General features: G+C 37.7%; 1 protein-coding gene across 1 annotated transcript in view; it reads left to right on the plus strand.

The window, feature by feature from the left end:
- Nucleotides 1-203: 203 nt before the first annotated feature.
- The window catches only part of POC1B (POC1 centriolar protein B), a 40,232-nt gene continuing 20,220 nt past the window's right edge, over nt 204-20,215 (plus strand). Inside the window, exons 1-6 of the mRNA XM_010146842.1 lie at nt 204-334; nt 1,238-1,353; nt 1,736-1,869; nt 2,627-2,695; nt 6,982-7,134; nt 11,591-11,677. Coding sequence (XP_010145144.1) covers nt 204-334; nt 1,238-1,353; nt 1,736-1,869; nt 2,627-2,695; nt 6,982-7,134; nt 11,591-11,677 — 690 coding nt within the window. The remainder of the gene's footprint in view (nt 335-1,237; nt 1,354-1,735; nt 1,870-2,626; nt 2,696-6,981; nt 7,135-11,590; nt 11,678-20,215) is intronic.

A 20,215-nucleotide genomic window follows, 5' to 3' on the forward strand; every position in this document is an offset into this window, starting at 1 on the left:
TTCCTGGCTGAATCCAGCACATTCTGAAATGGAAGAGGGAAGGGGTTGGGGAGGAGCTTTCCTTTTCAGTTTTATTACTCCATTAGAAATATGAGAAATGTCCTTTGAATGTTACACATTTTAATTCCAAACGGGCTTCTTGGTTCTGGTATTTTGCTGCTTATGTTTCTAATGCTAATCTGTGTAGTATCAGTTGTTAAATAATGTATACACTTGCATGTTCCAGATTTTCACCTGATGGAAGGCTAATAGCATCTTGCAGTGAGGATAAATCTATTAAAATCTGGGATGCAAGAAATAAAACTTGTCTTGGTAGCTTCTTAGATTATGAAGGGTAAGTGTTACTGGAAAAAAGGAGAAATGTGAACGTGTAATTTCAATGCAATTAAATTAATGATTTGTGGTATTAACATCTATGTATGTTAATACATACATAGTTGAAAAACTTCTACCTCTCATGTAACATAAAATAATTAATTTCACTTTTTTCTAAAGAAGTTGACTAGCTGCACTTATCCAGCTGTTTTCCAGCAGTCAAGAAATAAGCCAGAGATAATTCAGATTTGTTCTTGGATTTTTGAACATTTTCAGGTTTTTCCTCCGTATGGATAATGCTATTTGATGTTGGATGCTTCAACAAGAAAAGAAGTTTAAGAATTCTCCACTTGATGAAAACAGCATTCTTTTAGCTTCAATGACCTGCCTTATTTAGGTTTAGAAAAACTTGCTTTTACTTATCAGCAGTTTTATTAAGTATCTCGGAACCAGAGTTTTAATTAACAAGTGTAACAGAATATCAATCTTGTACATGTGCTTTGCTAATTTATTGTCAGCCATCTCTGTCCTTTTTCCAAGCTAAAAGGTTGTTATAGTTAGATAGTCTGTTCTTAGACAAAATCATTTAACCTGTTGCTTACAAACTCTTTGCAGCACTTTCCTCAAGGAACTTTCTACTGCAACACAAACTGTGAAGGTTTGAGACAGGACAATTATACTATCTTTTTAACAAAATCTAGATTATACAGTCTGATCTGTCATGCATATCTTGTTTTCTTATGTTTATTTCAGTTTCTTGAAATACCTTATTTGAGTTTCCATATGTAGGGGTTCCACGTAAGTTTGTGGCAATTTTGTTAATGTTGTGTTAATTTTGTGATGTTTACATATATATATACACGCACACGCAAGTATTTCTATGGAAACACATAATCAATCTATTTTCATTAATTATGTTTAGATTTGCAAATTTTGTGGATTTCAATCCAAGTGGTACATGTATAGCTTCTGCAGGTTCCAATCATACGGTGAAACTGTGGGATATTCGAATGAACAAGCTACTGCAGCATTACAAAGGTAAAACCAATGTAGTGTTTATTTTTTTTAGAATGGAACTCTTTGCAACAAAATACGATTATTTAGATTTTATGATTTAATTCTTTACTGGGGAAAGTGGACAAACAGGTCATATTGGCATTTTCTAAGTGGTCTTTTTGTAATCTAGCAACCCTAAAAATCCAGTCTGAATCCTGATTATTTCTTTGCGATGCTTCTGTTAACTTCTAGAACAGGACTAAGCAAATACTTTGGAGAGTTTGCTATGCCCTAGCACTTGAGTTGTTTTTCCCTTAAATGAAGTAGGTTGTTCTTTTGTGAAGTAGAACAGGGTGAAGAAATAAAGTGTACGCTTCTTGTTTTAGATATCTACAGTCTTTGAATATTGTCTTCTGTAAATTAGTTCACAGAGCAGGTGTTAATTGTGTATCATTCCATCCTTCTGGTAACTATCTCATCACTGCTTCTACTGATGGTACCCTTAAGATTTTGGGCCTGTTAGAAGGAAGACTTATTTACACTCTCCATGGACACAAGGTATACAAAATAATCCTATTAAATGGAGATGTTAATAAATTTTTCAGTATCTTTTTAAATGGAAAGTAGCACTTATGCCATTGTTTCTTGTATCTTGCAAGTTGCAGATAAACTGTAGTGGACAGCAAACTGTTCTATTGATGCACCTTGTCACAAGTACAAAAATGTATTAATTTTACCTATAACCATGCAGTTAAGCTGTCAATACTGTATACATGCTTAATGTTAAATAATGGGTCGTGTTCTGAATTAATTAATAATTCACTCTCCTGATTGTCAAAATCACTTACTTGGCACGTTAGTCTGTATTGAAAAATAGTGCTTTCTCAGGAGTGGGAAACTTTGAAAGGTAACTTTTCTGAAGAGTAGCAAACATTTTCTCACTTTCCTCTTAATGCAAACCAAATCCTACTTTTGATAGTAAAGCACTCTAACATGCTGTCTTGAGTAATGTAATAATATATTTGATTTTTTCATTGCAGAGTTAAGGCATAAAATCTAAGGAAAATGCCACTATTTTCCTAATATTGATTGTAGTAATTTTAATGCAGCATCTTACAAAGATGTGCAATATTAACTCTTCAATCAAATTTTTTTGCAAAAACTTCTCTACAGTTAAATTGCTGCTTATTTAATAAAATTGAAAAATATTTTTTATATTAGATGATGGAATAAAGGTTTTTCTTTTTGCATTAAAATAGCATGATTACAATAATAGCATAATTTTATTGTATGCTATTTTTTTTTTTTCATTCAGGGACCTGCACTTTCTGTGGCTTTTTCAAAAGGTGGTGAAAAATTTGCCTCAGGTGGAGCAGATGCTCAGGTTTGTGGTATTGTTTTTTTAAATTAAATGTCTTAATGTTTGTTACAGTGGATGGGAGTTAAATATAGTCTATCGCAGTAACGTGCCAATTACAGTACGCTGACACACATTCTGTCTGATAGTGTGTTATATAGACTTTGTTTAGCCTAAAGTTAAACTTGAGGAGAAAAATGATAAATACATCATTTAAAAACTTGATCTTAACTACTTTTTGATCAGATGTTATGACAAGCAGAAGACCACAGTACTAGCCACTTCTGCTAAAGTATTTCTATTTAAAAATCATTCCTTTAAGTGTTGTAATTCAGTGTCAACAATTTAGTTGTGTTGCAACTAGTATTAACACCTACATGCTCCATTAGGTTTTCACTTCTTTTAAATAAGTCATTACTCTCTAATCATAAGAATTAAGCTGTACTACTGGGAGAACTGTGGCTAGAATTGGGGAAAAAAAACTTGTGTTAGCTTTGCTGATTTATATTGGTGAAATAGAAAAGTTCTGGATTAAAAAAAAATTAAGATAAAAACCAACAGCAAATCATACATCACATTAATCTTGATGTGATGTGTTAAAACTCATAATTACAAAAATGCTATCAAGCTTGGAATGATCTCTCTCAAACCTTTACATTCTCCAAAAGGAAAGAACTTTTGTAGCCCAAGGCTTAGAGTTTCACAGTCTGAAATGCTCCTTGATATTAGTGGTTTGTTCATCGCTTCCTGTTTATAAAAAGCTAAAACCTCAGTGTAGACACAGAAAGCCTTGCTGTAGAAATAAAGATTTTTTGAATTTACCATGAATTATGTTTATATTCCATTCTGTGGAGTTCGAAATATGTTTCCGCTAGTAACAGAGATAGTCTTACAAAATAATGAATACTTTTCAATTAAAAACTTTAGTATCATTAGAAAGAACAGAGTCTGTTTCCGTTTTTCAATTGATGTTTCAGGTCGCACACTTTCTAGAAAGACTTGAAAGCATTCAAAAGGAAAAAATAAAATTGCTTTTTATCACAAAGCGTTAGTAAGAACCAGTGCTAAGACTTGCAGTTATTGGAAAGTGAAAACGTTAGCCAACTTCCACATTAATTTTACAAGCAGGAAAAAGACAGTCAAGAATGGGGAGAAGGTATTTTATTCCTTGAGCCACTAGTCCAATCTTTTATTTTCTATACTAAAGTTTTTTTAGGAGAAATTTTTAGTTCCCAAATGAAACTCTTGATTTCTAGGTAATCCTGAATTGTTGACCTTACTTGAATCCTTTCTTGAGATTTTAGACTGTTGGTATATTTTTACTTAACTTGAGAGGAAGTGAAGTGCATGTATGAAACTAGGTCACATGGCAGAAGATTAATCTGAGAATCTATGATGATGATAGAGAGGACGTACAGTATTAAGCCTAACTCAACCTCCTAGATAAATGTCAGCATACTCGGAATGGCTGTCTTTTTGCATGGATCCTTTGAATGTGGGCCCCCCTGAATGACAGGTATGCTCAGTGCAGTCTCCTGCTCTGACTCTGTGCTGTAGAGCGGGTGGCATGTGGGATCATGGAGTGAGTAGGTGTTACAGTGCAGAATCTAAAATGGCTCATGTTTTGTCAGCAGTTTGGCATAGTGGTTTCATGCTGAATGCACGAGAGGGAAGATACAGGTTCATAAGGCATGTCCTTTGTCGGTAAATGCTGAATGTAAAAAGTACTCATAGTAGGCCTAGTAAGGAATCCTGGGTTTATTTGCCTTACAGAAAAGTATGTTTTAATCTGTTGAGGTGTTTCACTTTTTCTTGTGAAAGTTCCAGTGGGAGATGGCTACTTATTTTGCCATAACTTTCACTTTTGTATTGTAAGTTTCAAAATGTGCAGTTCTAGCCATTGTGTGTTAACTGCCAATGTGTATGACTTTAACTGTAGTAAACATAAGTTTATTTCTCAGTGTCCACTTTCTTTTGGTGTATACACACATGTGCTCTGCAAACATCCTTTTTTCCTGACCTCTCCACAGCCGTCTTCCAGGTCTGCCAGAAGAACAGTTGTTCTGAGACCTCTTCTCAACTCACTGGGATAGAATTAAGTTGGTTTACAGTAAATTTAGGGTGTATTCATTTAAAAAGTTGTGCTGAGAAATCAGCAATGTCAAGCTGATGAGCAGAGACTGGCCATAAATGTAGCATCTTCTATGCGCAGTATCCAAAAGATACTGTTTTTCCACAGCATGAGTTGGATGCAGCTGATTCATTGTAAGTTTACCACAGATTACTTGCTCTGTACACATATTATTTCGAGACTCTTATAATTTTCAAGCAATAGATAAAAACTGGTTTTCCTCCTTCAAAGAAGGAAAATCAGTATCTTTGCTTCTAGTTTCAAGTTTCTTTTTGGTCGGTGCAGAGCCAGTTGAAAGCTTTGTTCAGAAGCACATTAAGAGTTCAAAACAAGCACTGGATAATTTTGGTTTTTCATCCTGTTTTGTTTCTTTCCTCGATCAAAAAAACCCTGAACATGTAGAGTTCTGAAGCTCATGTTCTTCTGACTTCTTAGCTATATGTGCACATGACAAATTATTTAATTACTTGCTTCCATAGAAGACATGACTTTTTAGTGACAGAACAAAGTTCCAACTATTCCTTTGGAAGATAGTAGCCTGTACTGTTAACTCAGCTTTTACCATGTAGAAGAGACAAGTCATTGCATCTAGTGACTGCCAAAACAGCTATTTTTCTAGGGTTGTACATAGTTGCTTTTACAGTGTTTGCATCGCAGTTGAGATACTCAAGGCATACATGGATAGTTTTACTCTTGTTGTCTGTGATGATGAAGCTGCAAGTGGCACGACCTTCCACTTAAGCTCCAAGTATGTTTCATTTTGCTCTAGAGTTGGTCAAATGCTTGCCACTGATGAAAGGTCCTACTTCTGCTTCCTGCCTATACCCTTGTTTACACTCAGCACTGAGTTAGTTTGAATTGCTAAAGCAGTAGAAAATTAGCCTGAAAAAAGTGTGAGTAACTTCATGCTGGTTTGGGTGATGGAGGTAGTGGAACTACACAGCTGAGGAGAGAAAGCAGGACCTCCCTCTTACAGCAAACTGAGCTGCTGTGAATTAACTCACCGCACACCCAACTGTCCTGCAAGTGTCAAGTTCTGAGGCAGGTTTATACAGTTTGTACTGAAATCCATGGATCCCACTTTCACTGTTACTAGTGTCTTGAGTTAGTTTGGGTGCATCTGTATTGGCAGCGGGAGGCCCTGCATTGTATTTGGTGTCTTACCCTCAACAGTCATGAAAATGATGTTGAACCTGAAATAAACTTGTAACAATGCAGCTATTTAGGAACATATTAAAAATACAATTTAGTCAGCTTGGAATTTTCTATGAGCAAATCTGTGATTTGTGCTGTTTATGTGTAGCTTATTAATGTATGCAAAGTATTTTTAATGGTTGTCAAAAATACTTTAGGCTGGAGAGGTGAGTAATTTTAAGTCAGATCACAGTCCCATCTTTCTTTCCTCTTATTTGGGGAGCAGCTATAAAAATCAATATTGGACTTTTGGAAACTGCCATCTTCTAAGTGTGTTATGAACTTCCCTTTTTATTTTATTTTTTCCATTGGCACTTAAAGTAACAAAGGTGACACAAATCTTTGTAAACCTGTGGTAGGGTCAATTAGGTTACTTATTTATACAAAAATTTTGTGATGTGAGAGCGCAATATTGATTATTCATTATGATTTGGTTTCCTGGTCTTATTCTCCATAAGGTTGGATAGACTACCTTCTGCCATCTTACCCCTGCATTCCACTACCTTACTCTTGCATTTGGCCATGGTGGAACTGTTTTGTATTTATTCTACCTTGAATGCAATTGGACAGGGTTCAAAAAAACAGATTCTTGTTGCTAAAACACTGTAACCAGGTGCTTTAGAGTTCTGTGAAACTTGGTCATTTCTCTTATCCCTTCAGACTTTCTCATTTGACCTGCAAGCCCTTACAGGGAACAGAAATTTAATAGTGTATGGCAGAAATAACTTGACACAATCTAGTGGGACAGAAATCTGCTTTGGTTTATGATTATTGGGACATATATATTTTAATAGATTAAAGTACAAGACATTCTGGGGAAGTGTCTGTGTTGTGGAAGAAATCTGACTGAAGATAGCAAGAAATCTGACTGAAGATAGCAGACTCATTCTGATGTCATGATCTATTAGTGATAAGACTTCACTGGACAGTTACATTTTTAGGTACTGGATAGGCTACAAGTTGTTACTGGTATGATGGTTTCTTACAGGTATTACTATGGAAAACCAACTTTGATTCATTTGATTATAAAGAAGTTCTTAAACACCATATTAGAAGAACACATATTGATGATCCTCCTCATCTTCTTGATATTTACCCGAGGTCACCTCATCTCCATGATGAAAAATTTGAGTCAGTTGAGGTGAGTGCAATAAGTACTGTAATACAAGAAACTAGAAGCTTTGCTAAACACTGTCTGACGTTTATAGTTAAACATGTTCTATGTATACCAGAGAGCTTTTTGTTATGTATAATACTTTGGAAGCAACCACAGTTTATGAATCCACAGTAAGGTTACTAGGCTTACAGATGCTTTCACATTTATCCTGGTGAATTCCTTTTATGTTTCTTTTGTAAATCTGTACTCTACAAGTGATTTAAACAAAACGTAGGTGCTATCTGTATTTTCGCTGAAGTAACTTGGCAAACTGTTGCAGAAGATATCTGAATCTTCAGTGAACTTTAGGATGCTACTCAAAATACATAGGACAAGGTGGTGTTATTACTACTAGCTTAGTTACCTTCTTTCCAAGACCTTTAGGTACTGTGAGTAGATCTTGATATCTACCTAAAAGTTGACAGGCCTAGAAAGGCTTCCTAATGTGATTTATGTCACTATTGAGTGACTTTACTCTCAAACCTTCTATCAGCATCCCTTGGAAGTAGTGGGAATTAGGGGAACCAAAGTGAACTGTCAAATATTTTGTCAGCATTTGGAAAATTCTGTGTTTGTCAGGTTGTCTGAAAGCTATGCTAAAAAGGTAAACAGTACTATGTCTTAGACAAGACCATTGTTTATGCTAAAACCCCAGTGACTGTCCTTACTAGATCTGGCTAGCTTCTGCATGGCGATTACCTATGCTTTTGTCTCTTTGATATTTTCCAGGTACCTCTAGTGTTCAAGAGCTGTGTCTGATATAAATGTAGGAAGTTTTTTGTTGCTGTTTTACGCTAATGGAGTCCTATAGAAATTTGGCATTGCTTGTTTTTGTTCATATAAAATTCAGTTACTGCTGCCATGGCATTTGTTTCCTGCTCAGACTTCTAAAACGTTGAAATTTGAGGGTATGAAGCTTTGTGTGTGTATGTAATATGAGTAGTATAAAGATAAAAAATATTTTGACACTTCTTAATTCCTAATGTTTCATGCCTCTTCAAGTTTCTTACTGCTTTTGGGTAGTTGTTGCTTCTCTACCCCTGCTTGTCTCAATTTGGCACGGTCCCTGATACTCCAGAGCTTGGTTCTGGGAAAATAGTACACAAAAAATGGAGCTGTCCTTGCTGAGGATTTATTCAGCTGGGTGCAGAGAGGCAGTTCCAGTGTTTTCACACGTCACCAGTTGGAAATGCTGTTTTGAATAAAAATGCTTGCACTAGGGCATTAAGAATTGCAGGTATCACCTGGTGTTTTGCCTTCAGGATAGTGACTGAAACATGAAGCTTGAGTGTACTTTCACCTTTTCTCAGAACTTCTCCTTACTCACTCTTCAAAGCTCTACACAGAGCCAGTAGTATTTAAGATACCTTCTCTATTTTTTTTTTCTCTCCATCTGTGTACTTTCTGAAGCATAATTAACTTTTACAAGAAATTCCTTACTTGTATCTCCTCTTCTTCAGACCAGCAGTAGCACGAATTTTAACATAGGGTTGAATTTCATGTTCTTGAATTATGAATCATTACAACGGTTCTCCAACTGCACTGCTCAGTGTGATTCTTGAATATTCAAGTAAGTAGAGCTTTAAAGCTTATCATTACAATTATTCGGACAATTTGGAAGTGTAAGTAAATTACTTCTCTGAAGGCATCTACCTTTTTTCCATTGACCATAGAGTTAATCTTGGGTGACCAGCTCATACAGGTGTCTAGCAGTATGTCTAAATTTAGCTGAGCTAAATCCCAGTCATTGTCTCTCTTTGAGATAAGGAGCTTTTGAGGATATTTGAAAATAGTATGTTTAGTCAGTAATGCAATTTCAGTGCAATATACCAAAGGAAATGTATTCCACTTGGTGACAGTTGTATTTCTGAATTTCCTGTGATTGTACATTAATTAACCTTTCACACACTACAGACCTCCTTGAAGTGGATGGAAGATAGAAATAACAGTTTCCTTTAAAGATATAGCATTGAGGTTTGAACATGTTAAGGTGTGTAGACTTTAAATCTTGAGCATGCAAACCTCATGTTGATTTAGTTTCAACTTAAAATTCTCAGTGTCATTTCAGTTGCAAATACTCTCCGATGAAGGAAATAGCAATATACACTAGGTGGCAGTAGAAATAAGAGTATATAGCTTGCCTGGCTCTAGGGTTTCAGCCTAGCAGAAAGAACAGTGTTTAATCAAGTTGAAAACTAAATTACTTCTTGGTATGTTTGGAGACACTATTCCACATCTAGCTACATCACTTTCCTAGGAAATGCATTAAAAAAAAAAAAGGAAGCTTTAAAAGACTCACAAAAAGTAACATTAATGTCTAAGTAGGGGGACATAATCATTTGCCTAAAGCATATGGCTGAGAATCACTTACTTAGTTGGGCCTGCTTCTTTTGTTCCTCCCATAGTTCTGTCCTAAGCAGTGATCCTAATTCCTGCCTCTCACTTGCTTTAAATAACATGTTTTGGTTTTGTTCTGCTTCAGTGCTTAGAAATCACTAATTCTTTATGTAAAAGATTATGTAGAAATGTCCCTTCAAATATATTTTCTTGTGCTATGGATCAGAATGTGATAATTGGAAGAAAAGAAATTAAAAATATTTACATATCAGTTTCCTTTCTCTAGCAAAGCTTTGGAAGAGTGTTTCTGAAAACCTTTAATAAATGACAGCTCTCTCTACCTTGCTTCTTAGTGTTCTGTTTTTTTCTTTTTTAAATTAAAGGTTTATTTCTAAAAATGTTTGAGATTACTTAATATCTAGCTACATCACCTCATCAGGAAATGTCAGGTCACTTTAAACTTCTACTCTAAGCTTCGTTCCCCTACCTCATTAATTTTTAGTGCAATATTAAACACAAGTATTTGCAAGAAGACTTTAGCTACAGCTTGCATGGTTTTGTGCTCTTTTCTTTAGATACTTTGCTGTTTCTAACTTGCTGATACCTATTTTATGTATCTATATGTAGAGAGATATTTTGTAATATGGCCTGTGACAGTTCCTGCACCCCATGTCAGTGTTTGCAATGCCCCTTACCTTCCCCTTATCTCTGATAAAGCAGTAAGCAGAACTATATGCAGATTCCAGCTCCAGGATGTGACACTTCCACGTAAAGAGCACATTTTCTTAACTGATCATGCCATGTGTTTATATAGCAACCCTGTATCAAGAAAAGCATGAAACCCATTCTAGAATATCTCTGTTGTGTATAACAAGGAGCTGTTATCGCAAGGAAGCGGTTTCATGAACTATTAGTAATAATATTACAGTAGCTCCTCTACATTAAGAGTATTGATAGGTGATAGGCATCTACTGTGCTTCTGCAGAATCCTGCAGGTCGATCTTCAGTGCCTAGATTATACATGTCAAAAAGACTTTGGGTTCAGCTGCTGATAATATGATTGACACTTAGACAACATACTGATTATATTTATTTCAGAACTGTCTGAGGGTCAGGTGCAAATGACCCTGGTTATGCTGGGCACGAAACAAATGTGTGCCCTGTAGGTACAATAGTACCTATTGTTTGTTTAAATTGACAGGGTATGTATAGAGGGGAAGAAAGTGAAATCTGCACTTCTGCTCTTCCTCATCTTATCTCTGATAAGCAGAACTATATGCAGAGGAAACTTTCATTAATCAGGTTTCTGTAAAGGAGAAACTAAAGGAGAAGTCTAGTTAAAATGCTAGAACTTTCAGATAAAAGGAAAGTTATTATTTAAACCATGTCTTCGGTTCTTTCTATTTTCTTTTTTTTTTCCCCCTTTCTTTTGTCCAAGTCCATTTGGCAAAATTGGAAGAAAGCAGGACTTGCCTACAAATTGAGGAAGGAATTTAGTTTGTTAGATCTGATGGCCCTGCAGCAGGACAGGAATAGGAAATACAGTCTACAACAAGTAATTGTTGCTGGAAAGTAAAACTTTCAGGAGCGTTTATAGTCATCATGTACATGCAAAAGCTTTCAAAAACACCTGTGAGTGACAGTTACAGAGTTGGGAAGTTGTTTGAAGATTTCCTACTGTTCAGTATTTCAGCAGCATCGTTGGCCACTCTGTTAATTGCCTGGCTTCAACCTTGGGCAGGTTTTGAGTTAACTGTCTCAGTAAATCCATTTCAAACTGGTATTTGGAACTTCATTTTTACTGATTTGTCATAGTATTGAACTTAATTCTTACACCTCTTGTGGTAGGAGTTTTGGGTGATGGATGTTTATGGAGTACAAATAATATTTCTGTAACAAATGCCTATCTGGGTTTTCTTTCTGTGTTATATGATTGCATTTTACATGGTTGGAGGTAACATTACCTTTAGTTTTACAAATTTTAAAGTGTTTCCAGTCCTTAGTGAATAGTGGTGCCTTAATGTAGCAGAGAGTCCTTTTTATTTCAGTCTTATTTTTCTCTCTCTATTCATGCTGAAACAATATAATAATTTATTTTCAACAGGTCAACCCTACCTTTGATCTGACTAATACACAAACCCTTGAGCCACCTGTCATAGAAATTACTTCCTCTTTATCTTTCAGTACTCAGGTAAGTTGCCTTATGAGAGGGGGTGGGGGAAAGAAAAAAGATAAGGTATAGCTTAAACTAATATGTTATCGGGAATGTTCTTTTTCTGTCTGTATGAATGAAACACTGTTTAACAACAGTCGACTGCTTAGATCTAGCTCAATATCCTAACTTCTCAAGCTTTCTCTCACAGTTCCCAGGGCTAACCAGAAGATGGTGTAATAGCAAAGCTTTCATGTTCCACTAGTAACTTTACCATACACCAAGCAGAAATTCTAAGTATAAGCCCATACTAATGAGATCTAAATATTACTGTTAAAATTTGTGGCTTATTCTCAAGCACTTTTTGTAACTCTGTCTTTATATGCAAATAATGGCAAACCTAAAGAATAGTTGCCTCATTGATGAATTCCAAAAGTGATGTTTTAATTTTTCTCCTTTTAAGGCATCTAGTAGTTCTCTAGGAGAAGGTGAAGAAAAAAAAAAATAGTGACACATTTTAAGACAGAATCATAGGATTAGATCCTTCTAGTGTTAGCTTTTCACATGACACTGGTATGGCATGTGGGAGGAAAGGAAGGCGATGTTTTAACGGTAGTCTCGTAGGAGGAAAAATATGCTCTCCTGGTATGAAATCTAAAAGACGTACTGTTCTAGAATTAGGTTAAAATGAGAATTTCTCTTTTAGCTCTGAATCTGTTCCTGTGAAGGCATAAATTGTATCTTGAGCAATTTTAGTTACCATGACAAGAGTTTGTGTGGTTGAAGGGTTAATACATATGAATAGGCAGCAGGTGTGGTTTCTGCTGTTCTATTTTGTCAGGAATACTTTGTGAAAAGGTATGTTGTGAAGGTACTTTCTGAAATTCCAAAAGGTCACTTACTGAAGATCATGATATAGAGGATGATGGCTGAGAAACCTTTTCTTCAAAACAAATAATCATAAAGCAAGTTTTATTTGAGAGATGATAATTTCATATATTAATGTTTACCAGTTGTGTTTTCACAATGGAAATGTGGGGTTTTTTTGCAAGATAACTTCTGTCAAAAGTAATTTTCAGACTTACAGAAATCTCATTAGTAGGCTTGACAGTGGATTGTGGTGGATATAATTTATTGGCTACCTATCACTTTAAAATGCTCTGTGTTCATTACTTCCCAATCTTAATACTGATCACAGAATTCAAATTTATGGTTACACTGTAATTCTTTGCTACATACCTATAAATCTGCTAATCATTTAAGCTCCTTCAGTAGTTCTTTTGATATGACAGCAATTTATAAAACTTTGTCCAGAACTCATGGTAGGAATAAGTTGACCCACTAGAAACAGCATCCTTTGGATGGTTGGATAGATAGATGGCTTTACAGTCATCTTCATTATAAAAATGTTGTGTCAACATTCATGTCTTTTGACTGTCAGTAATCGCTACCTTTTTTTTTTTTTGTCTCCATTATCTTGATCTCCTGTTCACTACTGATTCTCACCTTCATGCATCTTAACATTCACTATCTACATCTTTTTTCCATCTAACAACATTTCTGTATCCTTGCTACTTGAACTACAGAATAAGGACAACTGCTCTGTCCAACACACAATTATTGACACAAATTCAGAAACTATTTGTATGTTTTCTGTGCCGCTACTGTCCTTCCTCCCCCATAGTAAGTGACACTTTCCCCAACTTTGCTAACCTGTCTTGTCTTTCCTACTTTCCAATGTCAACTCATCTTTTAGTATCATCATCCTGTTCAGTGTCTGTCTGATGCATTACCAGCTTTGATTGTTTGTGGAATTAGCACCTGTTTCTTAATCATGTTAGCCATCCAGTCTCTTTGTGTCATGTTTCCAAAGGGTTCTGGATCTCAGTGACTTGGACCTTTGAAGTTGACTCAAATTCCCTAATGTATTAGAGACCCCTGTCTATAGAGGCTTCATGTGTTCTTCATAAAAATCAAAGTGGGAAGGGAAGATGCTGGCTTTCTTCCCATCCCACCTTCACTGCCAGATTTCCTCTTGATACTGTTTGTCCTCACTCTGTTTGTGCATTATTTGTGTGGTTTGTTTTGGTTTTTTTACTCCTCTTCTAACTTGAGGTTATTAACCTCTAGTCTAATTCATCCTCCTCCCCCATCCCTTTCTCTGATTCCACTCCCCCCCAGTTACTTTTTTTTTCTACTGGTCATCAAAGGCAATTTCATAGTACACTTTTTTAAATTTTATTCCCCTCACCCCCACCTCCCCAGCAAACTTGACAAGACCCATCTTAAAGCTGCTTATGGCTTTTTGGTGCTACTTCTGCTAGAAGAATGCTGTTCAAATGACTAAAAATCTTTGGTCAGGTTGCCAGGTTAATTTTAAAATGTCCTGACTATACCTACTTACTCTTTCTGAAGTGTTTTGCTGTAGCTTAAGCAGTTCTTCTGCCCTTCTGATATGCATAGAGAGAAAAATGCACTCTGCACTTACGTATCTTTAAGGGTTCTTGATCCACTGTGTTTATCACACATGTAACACAACAGGACCCTAAGAGTTATTTACAAAACACCTTGGTAAGCCCCTGAACCCACTGCAAGTAGCTAATCAATGTAGTTAGGAGAATAAGAGAATCTCCATTCCTTATTGGATCTGGGGGGGGAAACATTGTTGTAAAGGATGAAGATAAGGCTGAGGTACTTAATGCCTTCTTTGCCTCAGTATTTAAGAGTAAGCCCAGTTGAGCTGAGCTGGCAGACAGGGATGGGGAGCAGAATGAAGCTCCCATAATCCAAGGAAGATAGGTTAACAACCTGTTGCACCACTTAGACACCCACAAGACTGTAGGGCCAAATGGGATCCATATCTAGGGTAATGAGGGAGCAGGTGGAAATGGTCACCAGGCCACTTTAATCATTATCAACAACCCTGGTTAACAAGGGAGGTCTCAGTTGACTGGAGATATGCGAATGTGACTCCCATCTACAAGAAGGGCTAGTAGGAGGATCCAGGGAACTACCGACCTGTCAGTCTGACCTTAGTGCCAGAGAAGGTTACGGAGCAGATCATCTTGTGCCATCATGTGGCACATACAGGACAACCAGGTGATCAGGCCTGGTCAGCATGGGTTTATGAAAGGCAGGTCCTGCTTGTCTGACTTCATCTTCTTCTATGGAGGTGTCCTGCTTAGTGAATGAGGGAAAGGCTGTGGATGTTGTCTACCTAGATTTTAGTAAAGCCTTTGACACCTTTTTCCCACAGCATTTTCCTGGCGAAACTGGCTGCTCATGGCTTGGACAGGCATGCTCTTTGGTGGGTAAAAAATGTGCCTGATAGCTGGGGCCAAAGGGTTGTGGTGAATGGAGTTAAATCTACTTGATGACCGGTCACAAGTGGTGCTCCCCAGGGCTCAGTTTTGTTTAATATCTTTATCAATCACCTGGATGAGGGAACGAATGCACCCTCAGTAAGTTTACAGACAACACCAAGTTGGGCAGGAGTGTTGATCTGCCTGAGGGTAGGAAGGTTCTCCAGAGGGATCTGGACAGGCTGGATCGATGGGCTGAGGCCAGTTGTATGAGGTTCAACAAGGTCAAATGCTGAGTCCTGCACTTGGGTCACAACAACCCCAGGCAGTGCTACAGGCTTGGGATTGAGTGGCTGGGAAGCTGCCTGGCAGAAAAGAGCTTGGGGTTGTTGGTTGACAGCTGGCTGAATATGAGCCAGCACGTGCCCAGGTGGCCAAGAAGGCCAATGACATCCCGGCCTGCATCACGAACAGAGTGGCCAGCAGGACTAGGGAAGTCATTGTCCCCCTGCACTTGGGACTGGTGAGGCTGTACCTCGAGTACTGTGTTCAGTTCTGGAGCCCTCACTACAAGAAAGACATTGAGGTGCTGGAATGTGTCCAGAGAAGGGCAACGGAGCTGGGAAAGGGTCTGGAGCACAAGTTCCATAGGGAGTGGCTGAGGGAACTGGGGTTGTTCAGCCTGGGGAAGAGGAGGCTCAGGGGAGACCTTATCGCTCTCTACAAATAGCTGAAAGGCTGTAGCCAGCTGTGTGTTTCTCTTCTCCCAAGTGATGGGACAAGAGGAAATGGCCTCAAGTTGTGCCAGAGGAGTGGATATTAGGAAAAAGGGAGGTCAAGCATTGGAATGGGCTGCCCAGGGAGATGGTGGAGTCACTATCCCTGGGGGGATTAAAAAGACTTGTAGACATGGCACTTAGGGACATGGTGGACTTGGCAGTGCTGGACAGAGGGACATTGTTTAGTGGTGGACTTGGCAGTGCTAGTTTAATGGTCAGACTTGAAGATCTTAAAGATCTTTTCTAACCTAAACGATTCTATGATTATATATATACTTTAATTTTTCTACTGAAGAAGAGATACAGCCTTTCTTGGGTCCCTGTCTCAAGTATTTAAAGATGATCTCTGGGACAACTAACAACACTGAAGCTTTTGTAGGATCTGTGGTGAGTTCCCTAAAGCTCCCTGCAATATCTTCAAGGAGATTGGAAGTCTATACAAAACTTCAAAATGTTTTGTTGAATGGTTATTAAATAATCCTAATAAGCAGGTGAACTACCATAGATCTCAAGCTAGTCCAGGGAATAGGATAAAAGTGTTCTCCATATTGAGGTGCTGTTCTTCAGCTATGGGAACTGTGTCCTGTCCTACTGGTCATAGGCAATATGATATTAGTGCTCCTAAGATGACTTGTGGCAGAGCAAAAAAGTACTCCTTTTCTTCCCTTCTCTAAAGATTTGTTAATAAAAATGATAGATCAGTGTAGGTTGATAGATATGTCTGGAGTCCCTTCATTGAACCTTCCCCTTAAAGCAAGGGATCAGGTCACTAAAGGTCTTGTCCTGTTCATTTGTTAATATGTGTAAGGATGAAGATTCCACCACCTCTCTGGGCAGCTTTCTCTAGTGTTTATCTGATAAAAATATTTTCTTCATATTACGTAGATAGAATTGCCTATGTTCAAACAGGTCTGTTGCTCTAATTCTATCACAGTGGTCCTCTAATAAGGGTCTGGCTCTGCATTTCTCTCCACCCATTAGATATTTGACATGTCAGTAACATCTCCCTGTATCCTACCTTCTTAAGGCTGAGCAAACCTAGTTCTCTGCCTTTTCCCGTTTATCATATGTTCCAGCCCCCTCACCATCTTGCTCGCCCTCTACTGGACTTGCTCCAGGATGTCAATGTCTGACTTGAGAAGCCCAAAACAAGACACACAACTCCAGATAATTAAGTTGCAGCTAAGTATCACTGTCATCTGTTCCTGACAACAGCCTGCCTGGAGAAGATTTGAAAAAGAAATATTTAAGTATTTCACACTCCTGATTCTTTATTCTTAATTTAAAATACATGTTTAGATATTTTTCTTAGAAATTCATTTATATTTTGAGCTTTATGTATGTGGGGAAATACTGGTATTATCTCTTCCTCCCACTCCTCCTCCTTTTTTCAAGGAATTTTAATTTGTTTCTTCATCAAAGCCAACAATCCATAACAACTTCAGCACTTAAAATGACAACATTTTTTTTTTCTTTTTTTAAATTTACTTGCATTTTCTTGCCTCAAAGGTTAAGCCAAGATATGCAGGTATGAATGTTCTCATAGGGATTTTGCTAGACAACACTTCAATTATTAAACTCTCTGAACTCTAAACACCTTATCTTTTCGGCTTGTGTTCTAACTTAAAGCTATAGGGCCAGTTCTTTTTGAACACTGTGGAAAAACCTGTTTTCATCTAAGATTCACAGTGATGCAACTTCCTTTGTAAACTTAGTGAAGGGAATGTGGTCATTGTGTCAGTGGAAAAACTTAAGTGTAGTCTTCATTACAGAGCTGCTTTCTTTTGGACTATAATTACAAAAACATTAAGAATTCCTGTCTGTGTATGATTTATTGTCAGGAACATAGCTTTGAATTTGATGATTCATTTATTCAGTTCTCCTGTGTGTCACTGAAACCAGTATATAGTTAAGCTATATATGCTTAACTGGTATTTGCATAATGCCCTGACTTTTCCAATGCTAGGAACCTTCATATGTTGCAGTTATTAAAAATGAGGTTTGTTGTAGCCTTTTACACTCTGAAAATGTTTACTGAACTGGGGTAAGGTTTTGGGGGCTGGGGATAGTCTTTCGCCTTTCTAGCTCACTGTAGAGTCTAAAAGAATGACTGCCTCTCTTCCACCCCTTCTCTGTGTGTCCAGCACCTGAATACGGCCTGTGTTTTCTGAACTATTGAAAAGGAAAAATTGGAAGTCTTGTTTCTCTTTGGGACTACTTTCTCCTGTTTCACCCACTGATTTTACTTTTAGTTTTGAAGGAGGCTGGGTTTTTCCAAGTCTGTAAGGCAATACATCAGTAACCTCCGGTCCCTGATAAGCTGTTGGGAACAAGGGAAAGCTGATGATGTCTCAGTAGTTTTTACTGACAGCAGCAGGAAGTCACTGCAGAGGCTCTCTAATGTTCCATCTCCTGACCTTGCTCATGTAAACAGGATTTGGAGAAAGCAAAGCAATGTACTGTAATCTGGAAGTCAGAATGTCTGTGCTGGCTGGGAGCTGTTTGCTGTTCTTTCTCTTCCAGTGCTAGTTAACACTGAAAACAAGACATGTTTGTTATTCACTTACAGTACAATTTCTACAAAGTAAGAAGACTAGAGTAATTATTGGAAGGGGAAAGATAGGGATTGTTCCTCTTTGGAGCAAAAGGAACACACACTATGATTTAAAATAGAAAGTAACCAAATACATTCTTCTCCCTAACTTCTGAAATACGTGAAAGCAAATAAGAGTATGTGCAACTTTTATTCCTCAGGGTAAGACATTAATAGTTCATCTGTATGGCATTTTTAGTGGGTGTCTTGCTGCAAAAAGTAGAAGGATATGTACTTTCAATTTATCCTGATGCTATTTTTTCTGCCTTTATTTTGATTAAAAAAAACCCCACCCTCCACGCCCCAAAAATACACCAACGTAAAAACCACCTTATATATATTGCGAAGACAGCAATTATGAGTGCAAAATCTGCATCTGTTCTTCCATCTCTGTGTACATGAAGCCTTACACAACTGTTCTTCCTCATGGGATCTTTTTTTGAAATGATATCTGAGTAATGTCTGTTCTTTGCATGCTTTAACACAACTCCAGAGTCCTGTAGAAGAGGGTGACAAGAGAAATTTTATCTTAAAAGCTAAAAACACCACATATTTTCCTTACCATGCAACTTCATATTTATTCTGACTTACATCCTCTCCTGGCTCCAGCCTTACATGGAAATAAACACTGTTTTCAGTGAGGTTAAGGGGAGGGAAAAAGGAAGAAAGGAAAGAACAGGAATTTTATGCATAGATCATCTCCTCTGGGGCCCAAGTCCAATTCAGAAGGGAACAGCCAATAGAGCAAAACTCATGGGACTTCAGTGTGCAACGTGCCTGCCCTTACTGCTTGTTATAGTTCATCTGAAAGCACAACAGCATTCTGTAGTCCATGGAGAGCAAGTTTTCTTGGAATCTTGGACACTTAACCTTTCACTTAAACTCTGATCATAGCATGGTATTCATACATTTTTCCCTAACAAAGGGAAGTTCTGGCACTGTCCCTTCGAAAGGAAGACTAGAATCATTGTCCTCTAAGAAGAAGAGAAAAATGTCCCACTTGTGTTCCTTGTCCAAAACTCAGTTGCCAGTTAGACAGAGTTCTGCACTGAGGAGTGATCCCACCGGTAGAAGGACTTTAAAACTGACAGTTCCAAACCTCTCCCATCACCTCCCTTCTTTGCTCCCAGAGAAACAAGAAAGGCCACTCCTGAATAGCTGTGAATTTTTTCATATGCTGCCATTCTTCTGATTATCAGTAAATGCATATTTGAACTGCTTACTCCATGATCTGAACTCCAAATCACACAAAATGAAATTAGGGAATAATGTGAAGAGATCCTGTTTCTTCAAAATTTTGAGGTAAACTGTTTGCAACTTTTCCATAGATGAGCATACCAAAATCTCTCAAACAGGCTCTGAATCTCTGATGCTAGGTCTTATGAAAACACAGAATTAATGTCATAAATAGGGGAACCCAGGAGGGTTCAGTGCGGCAGAAGAAAAATAAGAATTTGTGAACTCCACTCTTGCGCCTTCACAAATGAATCCTTCTCTCTGTCCAGTCTTGCTCTTAGACAAACCATTTTTAGTGTCACCTTGGCTTACAGCACACTCCAGACAGGTGTTTCAACTCTTTGCATGCTATGCAGGTACAGTGTGTGGGGCTTGGAAAAGAGGATAGGCTGCCTTCTCCCCACGGCTCTGCAGCTAAACATGCTCTCAGGGAAGTCTCGTGTGCTTCCCAAAGGCATCCATCTGGAACAACCATGAGGCAATAGACAGCCTTTTCTGTTGCCCAGCTAGGGGCCGTCCCAAGAAGGTATGGCTTATACAAATGAAATAGCTCATCTTCCGCTACAAGTGCCAAAAAGATGACATACTGAAGAGGGAATTTCTAAACTTCCATTTTGAGCCTCTGTAGAGGTACAGGCATGTTAAAAAAGATTAGTTTACTTAATCT

Source organism: Eurypyga helias, unplaced genomic scaffold (genome assembly GCF_000690775.1).
Source record: "Eurypyga helias isolate BGI_N326 unplaced genomic scaffold, ASM69077v1 scaffold18132, whole genome shotgun sequence".
Classification (NCBI taxonomy): Eukaryota; Metazoa; Chordata; class Aves; order Eurypygiformes; family Eurypygidae; genus Eurypyga; species Eurypyga helias.